The sequence below is a fragment of the Podarcis bocagei genome, assembly GCF_964188305.1.
Source record: "Podarcis bocagei genome assembly, chromosome: 1".
NCBI classification, from domain to species: Eukaryota; Metazoa; Chordata; class Lepidosauria; order Squamata; family Lacertidae; genus Podarcis; species Podarcis bocagei.
This window is the reverse complement of record NC_138125.1, coordinates 60320983-60335604: the sequence shown is the minus strand read 5'-3', so window position 1 is coordinate 60335604 and position 14622 is coordinate 60320983. Positions and strand designations below refer to the sequence as shown.

Sequence of the window (14622 nt, the reverse complement as noted above, 5' to 3'; positions counted from 1 at the left end):
TTATTTTTCAAAAAAAAAGTTATTTCATTCTGAAAACATGGAAGGTTTTCAGAATTGAGAAAATAAGTGGAAACAAAATGTGCTAGATTTGAGCCAGCATTCGAAGAGATGGAATTTGGAGATGGGGAATCAATCTTCCAAACATTATAGTAAGTTATGGTGCAATTCTGCAAACACATGAGCCAGCTTGTAGAACTGAGCAAGGCAAATGAAAACAAACTACAAGATGCCTAGAGTAATTTATTTTACAGTTTTAATTAGGAGTCAACATGACATTGTTAACAACTGAAAAAACAAACAATGTGGAATGGGAAGAAAAGGCCTTGAAAAAATAAGGAAGGAAATCAGGAAGAAAGGAAAGAAAGAATGAGAGAAAGGAAGAGTATGCTGTCCACCTCTCTGGTACCTTAAATAAGGCATACTGAAGTTTAAGTCACAGTGGCAGCATTACAGCACCTGAAAGACAAAAAGATTAAAAGCTTTGAAAATGCGTTCTATGTGCAACCTTTAAATTCTGAAAATCTTAAATAACAAACTGTCTAAAAATATATAATAAAGTCTTACTCATCTTTCAGCCAACAATTTCCAGGGGTTTTGCTGAAAAATTTCACACCTAATGGCCGTAGTAATATGATTCTCTTGAATACTTACAATTCCATCACTTTATTTTCTCTTGTAATGTTTTCCTCACTGGGATGGCAAAGTCACCCTCAATTACTTTTCTCTAGTGAAGAAAGACAATGAAGTGCTTTACATGTGGGGATGCATGACTAGTTATAATTGTATGAGTATTCTGCTCATAATAGACAGCAAGAACAATGGCAACATGGAAGCTTTAAAAGCCCTCATGTATTAAGGACTGCAAACATTTTCAGAAGCACTACTAATTTTCACCACCTGATTATGAAATCATGCTGAATGTTTCAGAAATATTCAGCACCTGGATTCATTATCTCTGAGAACTCCCAGAAAGTACTGAACAGAACTCAAAAATTCACCCCTTGTATTTCTTTCATCACTAACTCCTTTGTACCTCTTTAACAGATAACATTCTTACTGATATGTATTAGAAAACAAGTGAAGTCTGATTCCTTGCTATGCTAATAAATATGGCTTTACCTCATTGGGATAAATGAACAGATATTTAATAAATTTGCTAAGAGAAGACGGAATATCACCCCTTAAAAATGATTAAGTGTGCATTCAACACATCTCCATCAAAACTTAAAACTGCATACCATGAAATAGTAATATTAACTCAGATTTTCATTTGGTGTCAGCAATTAATACTTACACAAATATCCTTCAGAGGATCCATGTTAGATTGGTAACATCAGGAATATCCATATCTTTGACGGCAAGGTTTCTTTCTGATGACTTAAATAATTCTGTCCAAAACATCTTTCCGAGATTATCATCATATTTGAAGGTGTGAACACTTTAGAGCTGGTACCATGTCTGCTTTCACTATTCCTTGGTTGTGAAAGTCCTATGATCTATTCCACAGTGCTGAAATACCTGTAATCGCAGTGTGTAGCCTTTTCACATCAGGCCACTTTTCGTTCCCTATTACATTTGGAATTCAAGTATTGGATTTAATTTATGTCTTAATTGTTTCAAATGCCATCATTTCACGCTTTTTTCTGGGAAAAAATGATACTATACCATGTACTATAAATATTATTGCTTTTATTACTAATGCCACTGATACGCTTCTTTTAGAAGATACCACTATTAAACATTGTTCTGTTAGGTGAGTTGCATCTCGTATTAAATTGCACTATGACCTAACCTAATGTTTCTGCAGGTAATATGGTAATATTCTTCTAGAATTAAAATTTATACTCCCAAGAGAAAGATCAACAAAAATCGAGGAAGGCAAAAATATTCCTGTTTCAGAATTATTATTATTTGGCTAGCACCAATTCAGCAGTAAAAATCCCCTAAACGCATATCCGATTATTCTTGTCACAAATTAACATTTTGGAAGCACTTATAGATGGAGAATTGAACAATATCCAGTTTAGAAACTGTTCAGGGGGAAAAACCAACTAGCTAAGCTTAAAATCTCAAATAAGATCAAAGGAAACCTGACATTGCTTGATACACCAAATTTGCTAGAATAAAATTTGGTACTTATGAATTAGAAAAGTGTTCCAAAATAGCTATGCAAAACCTGCTCCCCCTACAAATTCCATAGCTATCTGGTCATGTAAGCCATCGTTGCCTCATGATTTCTTTAAAAAATAATAATCTATAGATAGGCTGGTTTATTTTGTTGCTGCTTCATTTTTGAAAAAATGAATTAATAGGCTGGAATTATTTAATTTTAAAATTCTAGTCATATTGTGCTTATACTGGTGAAATAATCATATTGCTTGTTGTTTGGGTATGTTTTTGTTTGATTCAGTGGGGATTTGTTGGGCATTGCATTATCACATGCCCTGATAAATCTTGTTTTCACCAAGACATGTTAATGGAATTCTCTGTTCATTTCAATGGAGGTGCCCTATCCCCATATGTCCTATCATTGGCACACTTAGTTTGGGTCTATCCGCTAAAATGAAGAAGTCCTTAAAAAGATTGGGAGACACCATACACATACATATACATAACCTACCATGTGTATATGTGATCTCTTGATCGGGGCAAGGATGCATAGACATTAAACAGAGGAAATATATTGCTATATAATATATTGTTCTAAAACTCTATGAGATACAAAAGGTATGCAAATGTTTTGTCTGAATTATGCAAAAATCTCCCTGTGTTATTTGTTTTGCTAATTTTAAGATTCCCCCCCCCCAATTGAGTTCATGGTCTAGACTAGCCACCTTGCTAAGCAGTGGATACTCCCAAAAAAATCCTACAATTTAGATTAATTCATTTATTAAAAATTCAACTGTGTATTTTCTGGGTCAAATTTGTATTAATTTTTCAAAATATTGTAAACCAAAAGAAATAAGACCAGTTTTCAAGTTGAAATAATGCATATTTTAAAGTTGAGTGGCTTAGTTCTGAGTTTGAGAAGGATGATGAAAGGGAAAATAGCAATGTAACAGTGCAATCCTGTAAAAGTCTACTCAGAAGTAAGCTCCATTGAGTTAAATGAGGCTTACTGGCAGGTGAGTCTATAACTGGAAGCTAAAAAGATGTATTACAGATTGAGAAGTTGGGTTTTTTTAGTAACACTATGCAACATTCAGAAGTAAAGTTAAAAGTAGCGGAAAACATAATATTTGATTTTAATCTTACAAAGGAATTTTATCTCTTAACTGTATTGCTAAACCACGGCCCTGATCCAGTGGCTCCATTGTAAATAAGGGGCTCTGATTAAGAGTAATAAGGGGCTACCTTATTGTCTTCAATTTCACGGGAAACACCAAATACATCCATATGAACCTATGCCTGCTATTGGGACAGCCCCTGCCTATGCAGAATGCCATGCAAAGTACAATGCAACTTCGCATAAAGGAAATTCTACACATGTGAGGTCTGCTTTACAAGAAACATATATGCTTTAAAGTATGTGTACATGTGGCAGAGACAAATTCTTGACTCTCTGGCACAAGTAATGACTTTTGTGTCAACGTATACATCGTTCACAGTGGATGTCAGTTTGAGAGTATGGACTGCATATATACACTAAATGTTATAACACGTGAAGTGGAGCCACTGGCTGTGCGTGGTTTCAAAAGCCATATCCAGGGCATTTATCCTCCCCCTCAGTGAAACAAAAGCAAGCAAACACACACACACACACACACACACACACACACAAACATTATACTTATTGGAGAACCCATCTACACTACAAAGTGTTCCAAGTCACTGGGGCTCACAACTAGTTACAAGGTTTTATTCTATATGGGTTTCTGTAGAATGATTTGAGTGGCAGTGCTGTAGGTGTACTTGGAGCTCTTCTTAATATGATCAACAAAAGGAAGAGAAACGAGAGAGTTGGGAAAAGTGTAAAACAAAAAACAAAATTAAGTAAATTTAACTCCAGCCACTTTGCTTCACCACTGTAACATAGCATCAAAGTTAATGCTTCACACAACTCTGTAATCTACACATGACTTATCCTCAATTTCTTCTACCTCTATGGATTAGCAGTGTGCTAGGCAATCATATATACAAAAAAACAAAGTTCCCTGCCTTGAAGAAAGCAGGTGACATACAAAGGGTAAGGAAGAAAAGGGATGCAGCTAAATATATGCAACCTTTATATACATATATTTATATATAATTAGTATTACTACAAAATGTCAACAATCCCCATCTGTCCTTTCACATAGCAATCTGTCATTGCAAGTTGTGCAATAGGCTCAGTAGGCATTGCAGCAGAGGTGGGTCTCAAGGAGATAAAGGAGAGGAGAGTTGTGACCTTATGGATCAGTTCAGGGAGGGCATTCCATGCATACGGGACAGTGTGGAAGATGCTAAGTTCAACCTGAAATTATGCAGAGCAGCAGTTCTCCAGGTAAAGACTCAAGGTGTGTGTGAGGTGCCTATTTTTGAGACAGAGGCAGTGTGGTTTTTGTAAGTAACGACTGGCTATTAAGCAGGCAAGTGAAATAAGTGATGCAGGACTACACCAAACTCCTGTTACTTGCCACTGCTTTTCATAGGGCTGCTTCATTCATGAGTTTCCTACATGAAGGGAAACTCAGTGCAGAAAAATATGTGTACACCCACATACATTGCTGAGCATGAAAACGGCACAAGTGTTTATTCTGCCTTGGTTACACATGTTCAGAAGCTGCAGCAGGTGGTTCCAAATACAGGTAACCACAGCAGAATAGACATACAACATGACGTGTGTGCACATATTTTTTTCCTACCTGGGGACATGCCATGCATGAAATAGCCCTAAGTGATCACCAGTTAGCACAGTAACTTTGAAATAATGACTGGGGAACAACTGGGAAGGGATCTTAAACATATAAAGGGAGAGGAAGTGGGGATGAAGGAGGCAAGACAAAAGAAAGAAATGGGATCATCTATTTCAAATGTGAAGGAAATTAGGTTATTTTATGTGATTTCAGTTCATTATCTAAATAGCTAAAACATATTAATAAATTATTTTTATGACTGACAAACTGGACCATTTACAACTATGTATCCTCCTTTAATATGAAAAGGTGTAGGGGAGAAAAAACAAATTAAAAGAGATAAAATGCTTCCCCTTACCCTTCTTCTTCCGTACTGAAGCTTGAAAATAGAAAGGGAATGAATGGTAAATAAAATGTGAAGAGAAGGTCATTCTAAAATGATAAATCCCTGTTTGAGTCTCAAGCACCAACACTGAGCATACTCAGTACTACCGGTATGCTTTCCCTTTTTCAAATCACCATAAGCATTAGCAAAACTAGCACAGGCTATGTTTAAACTCTAATTCCAAAAGATACAATCTAAAAGGCAGAATACCATGGCTATGCCGAAAAGGAAGATCTCATCCTAAAAGTTAAACAGCATGATTTAGATTTTTAAAAATATCAGCATGATTGTGGAGGGGCGGTGGCGGGGAATATTTTAAGAGTTTGAATTCAAAGGGGAAAGAATTGTGACAATTTCTTAGGCCATTAGTTCCTGACAATCTTAGTGCAGATTCTAAAGAGGGGCAGACATGAATTAGAGCTTGTGCAACACTAATTTGGAAGCAGCCGTGTAATATTACAGGGGGCACAAAGCTGAACATGAGCTCCACAGAACCACTAAATTAGTTCCTTGACCCAATGGGCTGTTTCCTCAAAAATAGCAGCCCCTTAATACACAGAATAGCAAACTGGTTTAAAACTGAGGGGGAGTTCTTAAACAAAACAATTCATTCACAAGAAGGGGGACACTGTCATGTATTCAAAGAAAAGAAAAGAAAAGAAAGAAATTCCACTGGAATACCACAAGGTAAGAAATATTATTGGTCACAAATAAGAAAATCGTAGTGTTGGACATTCAGCCCAGACTATTGTTGCTTTCGAGGTGGGGAAGAATAACACCCGCCCCTGAAGATCCGAATCAAAGAACTTTAGGGTGGGAGTGAGCTTATCTTCAGGCTGGGATGGGAGAGGATAGTTGTAAAGGACCATAAAAAACTCTGCCAAAGTTTCAAGTGGCAGCTTGGCTGCCCTGAGCAGTGCATTGACACTCCTTTGTAATTCAGTACGGAATGCCCCCTGAGAATTATGCTGTGTCATGATGTAGTATTATTCCTAGAGGTATTATTGAGGGTGGTGGGGAATGGTGGCTGTTGTCATTTACTGTGGCAACAAAGCTTTTCTATTGTTAAAAAAATAAAGTATTCATGACTGAAGTGTAGACCCACATGGACTCCAAAGTTCTTTGATTGCTTCCCACCCATGCACTATAAAAGTCACCAACATCCCCCCACTGCTTTCAAGGGGAATGAATGGCCCTGTGAAAGTGGAGTGGGGGGAGGCTGGTCCAGTTTAAGAAGAGAGAGTACAGAGAAAAGTAGGAAGAGGAACCCATTAAGAAGAGGGACAATACAAATACACTATCAATGATAAATAGTGAGCACATGCTTTCCATGCAGAAGGTTCCAAATTCAATCCCTGGCATCACCAGATGGGACTGGGCAAGATTCCCATCTGAAACCATGGAGAGTCATTGTAGGCAATTTTGGATATATGGACAAATATTTGTACTATGTTCCTATGGCAGCTTCCTGTAAGTCTATCTTTTTTATATACTGGCAAATAAAAAAAATATTTTAAAGCCATTTAGACTAGTTAATAAAACATTTATATGCACAATAGATATAGTTTTTGAACTATTTTTGTTAGACATCACTGATGAAAGGAAGTCGAAAAACAGTAACAACAGCAGCAACAATAATAATTTAAACTTTTGCCATGACTAAAACTCCATAATTTTCAACTCCATATTCTGTGCAGCATGAACGTTTGCATACTCTTATAAATGGTAGGTGGTCTTTCAAAAGACACCATCACATCTACAGCCTTATCCTATGCAAGTTTACACAGCGGAACATACAAATGACATTAGTGGTATTTACTCCTAAGTTTGCAGAGGACTAAAGCCTTTGCATATTTAGCAGCATTGGTAGGCATGCAGGAATATTTTAAGTATTGTGTACTCTTTCCCTGTATAATCAAGGGGGTCCTGTTCTCTTCAACACAATTCCAGAAAATCTTGCTTACAATTATGTCATGGAAGTAAATAAGGAAGTTCCAACTCATACAAAGTTTCCTGTGTGCATTCATGGACTTTGAATCACGTTTGGTGTGGATATCTCTAGCTATTAAGACAATTTTTCATCATAGCAAAGTACTTAATTTTCTATAAAATTGTATAACCATTTAATATAAAAATTATGAAGGACGAACAAACCTCAAATTTCTATATTATAATGGTCAGGAAGACATATTCTTTATTGCCAACTCCTTTAAGGTTATTTATGCCTATCCTTTCAGTGATAGCCTTCTCAAAAATAAAACGCCCAATATGTGCAACCAGAAGGCAAGAGCTTTTCTTGTATTTCTTTAGAGAAAATGTGAACTAACTAGAGTTACACCAGGACAGAGTAATTATCAGGCTGACCTGTTTAAAGTGTTAAAACGTGTAGCAATTGATTCTCTCCATAGTTGCTTTTATAGGTCTTAGCATTCTACCAAGAACTATAAGAAAGAACAAGTTTTCCTACAGACACACCTAGACCTTCCTGTTGAGCTTATATCATTCAAGCTCCCATTCAAATTTGCCCTCCTTGGCAGGAAGACCACCCCCTGATACTGCTGGCCCAGGGGAACTTCCCCAGCAGCTGGCCAGCAAGCGAGTGCGGCCTGGTAGCCAGGGATGAAGGCAGGTGAGCAACCATGATATCCACATGGTTCCAGGATTAATCATTCAGGCATTTCCTGATCTCATCTTTGCTGACATTGTCTTTTCACCACTGCCTAGTAGGCAACATCTCCTCTGAGGGAAGGGAGTGGAACCTGCTCAGCCCCTGACAGAAGCAACTTTTCTCTTGCAGGTAGCTGCCAGGTTCCCAAGGATGACCTCTGATGCAAGCGAGTGAGACTGAGCTGCTGTGATTCACTCAAGCCCATGGTGGAGGCCAAGTCTTCCCTTGACGGCAGTTGATTTCAAATTACTGCCGAAGAACTGCCATTCCTTTGAAGTTGTGTGATTTTCTTGGGGAAAAGAAAGGAGCTCAGAAGGAAGGTGCAGTTGTGGCCCAAAGAAAGCTTTTTCCTGAATCTCAAAATGGTTCATGAGTCGGATGCTAAGACCTATAAAGGCAGCATGGTGAGGAAGTCAATTACACTGAGTACTACACATTTTCATAGCTTTAATAGGTCACCCTGGTGATTACTCCCTCTGCTCAGGTGTAACTTACAATGTCCAGATTGAAGAAAAATGTCCTAGTTAGCCAACAAGATCATTATTTTTATGGTTCATAAGGGAGCCTTTCCCATTTTTCCATGGCGAATGAACAAGGACTGTGCTATGATACAAAAATTTGTTTAAAAGGATAACTTCATGATATTCAAAACAAGTGAAACAGGAATTTTATGGTTGGCAAAAAAATTTAAAAACCCAATAACTCTCATATAAAATAGCCCCCTATTTCCCACCTAATCCCCCCAAAACCTAAACAATATTAATTGCAACTGGTCTGTTGTGTTATTTAAAGCAAGAAATAGCACAAAGGAAGGCATATTATCAGCAAATTGCTTGCTGATAATTCACAATCAAGCAATAAATTTAAACGAAGATTATACAAAAAGTAAACTCTTCATTTGAGAAACCTCTGTAATTTCTATTTTAAAATGTTTCCGCTTAATACCCCTAAAGGTGTTAAATAAACAAACTCAATGTTACCTAGAACTCAGTGAGACTGGTAAAGAAATAGTGATTTATATGCGTTGTATGTGCAATAATGTGCCACCAGATGTCGATGTGGAGTCCCTTTTTTTCTCTACCTGTTTTCCCTGTTTAAATTTACGCTTTAAACTGAAATACTTCTTTGATGTGTCTAGATCCAGCACTAGACATCAGGATATCTAAAGTGTTTTCTATGTAACAAATATTTGATTACTAAAAGGTAGGAAAAGGCTGAACTGTTTTCTTTAAATAAAAAAGAACTTATATCAGAAATATTTTAACTAGAATATTGCAAAAATGGATACTACTACTACAGCACTATTTTTTTCTGCACAAAAATAGGTGAAGTAAAGATTAATAAATGTTCTTGTCCATGCAAATTCAGGCTGCAAGACACACACCTGCAAGTAAGTCCCATTGAACTCAATGGGATTTACTTCTGAGTACACATCCATAGGATTGCACTGAGTACACATCCATAGGATTGCACTGGATCAAATAGATAAATAAATAATGGTAGGCCCTAATCCAGGAGGAGAGATTGAAATTATGGTAGGGAACATCTGAGAGCCAAAACCTGCTTTAAGCTAACAAATTGCTTTTGCTGGATTGGGGGCAATAAACACCAATAAGAGATAGTTTCCTTTCAGGTACAACACTTTGGTTCTGGGTCAGCTTTTATACAACGACAGCTAGCAGCTTACCTTTGTCCACTAATGAGAGGCCACAGAAATTTAAAATAAAACAATATTAGATAAACTGATTTCTTAGGGGGGGGGAAAACAAGCTAATAAAATATGCTTATAGCTTTAAATTAATGTGTAAAATAACAATGCACATAAATGATAAAACACATTCTGTCGCAGAGCTTGAAACAAAATTAAACACAACAAAATCACTCATGCTCATCATGCACACGTGGGAATCTCCAGAAAAGCAACATTCCCATGTAATTTATTTTTCCAATACCACGTTCTGTACAGGGTGCAGTTCACTTTCAAACAGTCTTAACATTGCCTTTTCATCTCTGCTATTGCAGCATGCTCATTAAGAAACACTTTCTTACCAAGCTCTTCAAGTTCTGAGGTCATTGACTTAGACCGCAAGGTCAGTGCAGTGGTTGGAGCCCGTTTTGGAGGTGGTGGGGCTTTGCATTAAACAGAAGGACATACATGATAAGAAACAGCACTCACTGCATGCTCATATATGCATTATTCATATTCAACACAAAAATGCATTACTAATTAAATGAAAATATGTTTTTCTCTATGTAGCTAATCAGTTAACTGATCTCTGGAAACAACGTTTACAGCAGTTTACATACAGCAGTTTCCACACATAGGAAAGGAAGACGCCACAGTATTTCTTTGACATATATTTTATTTTAGGAGATATTCATGCCGCGTTCACAACTAAGCTTATGCTATTGAATCTTATATGCTTAAAGGTTTATCAAATGAGACATAGTACTGTAGAAGTCTGTAAGCTCTGCATTTCTACGTTACTCAAAGAGCCTCACATGAACAGCTCATGTCAACAGCAGCAAATGACCTGACAGTTATCTGACGGACAAGTGGGTTTAACCAGAAATCATGACTGGACACAAGCAGTGAACAGGAGAACCATAGAAAGTGACAGTTTATAATAATGCTTCTAAATCTTTGAAAAGCAGTAGGCTATACACAACTTTTGTATTGTAAACTGAACTAAAAAGAAAATGATTGAAGCTGTGTTCATTGATAATTTGAGTTAGACACGTAAGTCATTGTAGCCTACAAAACAATGATACATTAGCTGTGAGGAGCTCAAAGCAGTCAAATGCTCCAGAACTTACAACAAGAGATAAATATTTAAGTTGCTACATCCAAAGTGTATTAGATCAAATTTTGCTACCCTGCCCAAATCAGCTTATCTCAAGTAGCCCTTACTACGTTTGTTACTGAAAGTCACATATATAAAACTGGCAGCCGTTTGAGCTTAATGGGTCATGCATTCAAACTGTACAACTGACTTATGCCCTGCTTCAGAAGTAGATAATGGAGAGCAACTCCAAGCAGACATATTTTTGGTCAAGTTTCAAAAGGAAATGAGCTTCATACGTAAATGCACTATGCTGTTGACCCCTTTTTCATAGGTCCATGGCAAATGAATATGCAGGAAATGATCATGTTATAAGAGATAGTATATAGGATTCAAATCAATCAGGAAAGACCCATTAAACAAGCCCACATGGTTGGGATATTCTTGCACATTTTCCAAAAGTGCAGAACTGCACCAGGAAAAACTAGTTCTCGTGTCAATTAATCTCTATTAAAAAAGAGCATTTTTTCAACTTTGGAAATTAACTCTTCCGTAAAATAATACAACACATATTAAATTGTGGGATGAAGCTCAAATTGAACTTAATCTTCCATCAATAATTGAGGTCATATGTACTCCAACTGTGCTGAAAATAAAAATAAAACTTCTGTGCAAGTCTTCCACAATTCCAGGTTCTATGTATTCTTCAACTATTATGAGGTTTGAACTGGTATGTGGTATTCCAAGTCACTCCACCCCACTGGAATGACTAAAAAAATTGAAAAACCATGCACATTAGGTGCTAGGGGTCAAAATGACCTCACAAAATGCTGCTTAATTTATTAGCTACTTGTCATGTCTACATATACTTAGCCTAGAACCTTTTATTTCAATTTCTTGTGAAAAGGAAAATAGAAGATGAAAAAAGTCTATTTTCATATCAAATTACTTACTTTCCTCAGTATCACTACAAATTACATTAGAGGTCAATAATACCCAAAAGGCTAATAAAACTCATTTTCAAACCTTAATACTGTATATTAAACATTTTTATCAGTGAGAAGGTCCTTGCTTACCCAGCCAAACTATTGCTTTCCTCATAGCTACTTGTAGGCTTCATTTGAACAATACTTATTTATTCTGCTTTGGGGGTCATTTTCACCTCAATTGCATCTTTAAAATTGCAAGCAACTTGCACCTCCCCCTCTGCAGGTGGGCAGACTTAATGGCAACTCTCCATAGAGAAACTTTAGATTTTATCTGTTTACATGAAGATATTTGCAAAATGTGTTGTTGAGAGCTGCCTTGGGCATCTCTGCGATCGGCAGCTCAAATTCCAGGTCAGACAGTGGTTGACAAATGAGCAACCCATTTACAGTCTTCTGGACAAAATATAACAACTTTTTCACCAATAAGCAGGAAAAAACCTGACTATGGCAACAACACTGAAAAAACAAGCAACCAGAAATCCCCCCAGAGTTCCTTTCCCACAAATTCAGAAGTGTCAACAGCAGCATTTTTTGTTTTTGCACTTACATATTATGTGCTAAGGAATGGAAGGACAGTGATTTTCCTTTCTTCAGTGCATGAGAATGCAGCAATCTTAGTCCACAAATACAAGTCTGAGATCATTCTTTCTTATAATAAAACTAAAGCTGGTATGCACAACTGTGATCTGATGGTGTCTGTTTAAATGCCTATATTTGCTTGGAAGGTAAGCAAACCACAATAGAGTGAACATCCCGAAATATTATTTTCCTGATATACTTGTATCTGGAGTTGATCAAACTCTGAGCTGAGCATAGACACATAGCAAACCTGCCTGGGATGTCAAGCGGCAGCTCCAAAATTGGTAGAGCCTACCTATGCTGACACCAGGAAAAGGTGAAGGCATGATATCTGTGATTGACACAATGGCAGAAAATCACAGCAACAATGTGCTTTATGTAAATATTCTGCCTCCCATATTCATGGTGTTGTAATGTGGCAATTGTGCATAAGCTGCTCAAGTAAAAGTCATTTGCAACTCACAGTAAACTGCATTGTTATACTCACGTAACAATTTATAATGAGGTTATATGTATGCTAACAACACAAGATTCCTTTGCTCCATTTTGGAGGAAGGATGGAATATAAATCTATCAAATAAATAAATAAATAGATTATATGTTGTTTTGTGTTTTTAAAAAAACCTCTGGGATCAATTAGACCCTACACACCATTTTTGTGGATTTATGCACTTTATGTTGTGGGTTTTTGTTGTCCCTCGTTAGTTCTTTTCTTGTTTTACTGCAAAAGAAAACTTCTCAATAAGGACATTTTTCAGAACACGTACATGGGACCTTCCTCCAGCTATTTAAAAAATGTTTTTCTTGGGATATATTTGATTTCAAAACTGCTGTGATACAGTATTTTTTCTATTAATGGAGGGTTACATATTTCTAAATAATTTCTCATTTACATTGTTCTCTCAATGAAAGGAAATACGATAAACAGTTCAAACTATGAAAAGAATGTACCTTTCTTTCTGGCTGTGTCATCTGGATCAAGATTCCTGGTTACTGTGACAACTTTAAGAACTAAATGATTGCCTCCTTGCCGAATCATGTTCACCACTTGCCTATGGCCAACTTTAACTACATTTTCATTATTAACCTGCAGGGGGAGAGAGAGAAAGGACAGAGTTATACTAAAACATGTGGAAAATAATACTTGATTGTAAAAGATAAAGTAAAACAATATCTATAAGGTTTTGAAGAGTGTTCAAAGAATTTGATTTTTACCTAATCAGCAGCTCCCTGGCTAATCTGCAGATATTCCTGTTTCAGAATTATTATTATTTGGCTAGCACCAATCCAGCAATAAAACCCCCCTAAACACATATCTGATTATTATTGTCACAAATTAACATTTTGGAAGCACTTATAGATGGAGATGGCCTCTTGAGCGAGATGAGCGCGCAACCCTAGAGTCGGACACGACTGGCCCGTACGGGCAGGGGGAATTGAACTCCACTTATAGATGGAGAATTGAATCAATATTTTTCCACTGCAGTGGAAATAAGGTACAACAGACCAAAAGATACTATATATTGATATTAGTTTAATTTGACTCATTTTCTTTATATCCCTGTCATGCTTATAAACCATAATGGCGACTTACAGCCCCCAGAAACATCTATTGCTTGCATGATTTGTAAACACACCGGGAAGCCAAACCATAATCGTGACAGCCTTTCAACGCGTACCCAGACAGCTGTGAGTGTAATTAAATATAAAGTGTCTTTGACCAAAATTTGCTCTTGACACAAATCTGCACAGGAACCACATTGGATTTCCCCCCCACAAGTACTTAAGTACACTTCAGAAGGTCTATACTTTATTTTCATAAAATATTATTGTTATTTAAATTCATTAGTCACTTGCTACGTAAGGAATCTCTAAGCAACTTACATAACTTAAACTTCTTAAAGTCAGAAAAAATGACAAAACAAAAATCATTAAATCTTTTAGTGTAGTCAGGCAGGTGGTGGTGGTGAGGAGGAAGAGTTCCACATTGGAGGCCTCTGGGGTCTGACCTCCAGGAAAACTATGGATGGCCATCTTTATTATAGGTTCCAATCACAAGGAGTTTCCTGATGTGAATATCCTTTTCATCTCTGCAATTGCTAGTGCCACATTAGGGAAAGCATATGGGTACATAGCTGATTTCCTTAAGAAGTCAATACCAGCTTGGTGATTTAGATTAAGCAAGTGACATGGGAAAAGAGATAAATCTTTTCTCTCCCAGTACCACAGTCTTTATTCAATTCACCCCAGCTTTGGCCACTACTAGCTAAGACTGCTTTTTAAAAGAGATCCAATCTTCTATGGTTTGGTCCTAAACAAGCATCTCAAGAGAAGAGGGAAGTGACAATATGGCACAGGAACATAAAGACTATAAGCCCAAAGA

General features: G+C 36.9%; 1 protein-coding gene across 6 annotated transcripts in view; it reads right to left on the bottom strand.

Moving 5' to 3' along the window:
* Positions 1–14622, bottom strand: part of SHANK2 (SH3 and multiple ankyrin repeat domains 2) — a 358950-nt gene that overhangs the window by 44991 nt on the left and 299337 nt on the right. For 4 of the 6 annotated variants that reach the window (XM_081163208.1, XM_081163210.1, XM_081163205.1 and 1 more), the window contains 3 exons: positions 13191–13326; positions 9938–10018; positions 5194–5214 (listed from right to left, as the gene is read on the bottom strand). In XM_081163208.1, coding sequence (XP_081019334.1) covers positions 5194–5214; positions 9938–10018; positions 13191–13326 — 238 coding nt within the window. The remainder of the gene's footprint in view (positions 1–5193; positions 5215–9937; positions 10019–13190; positions 13327–14622) is intronic. The other 2 variants (XM_081163206.1, XM_081163207.1) reach the window with 2 other exon arrangements.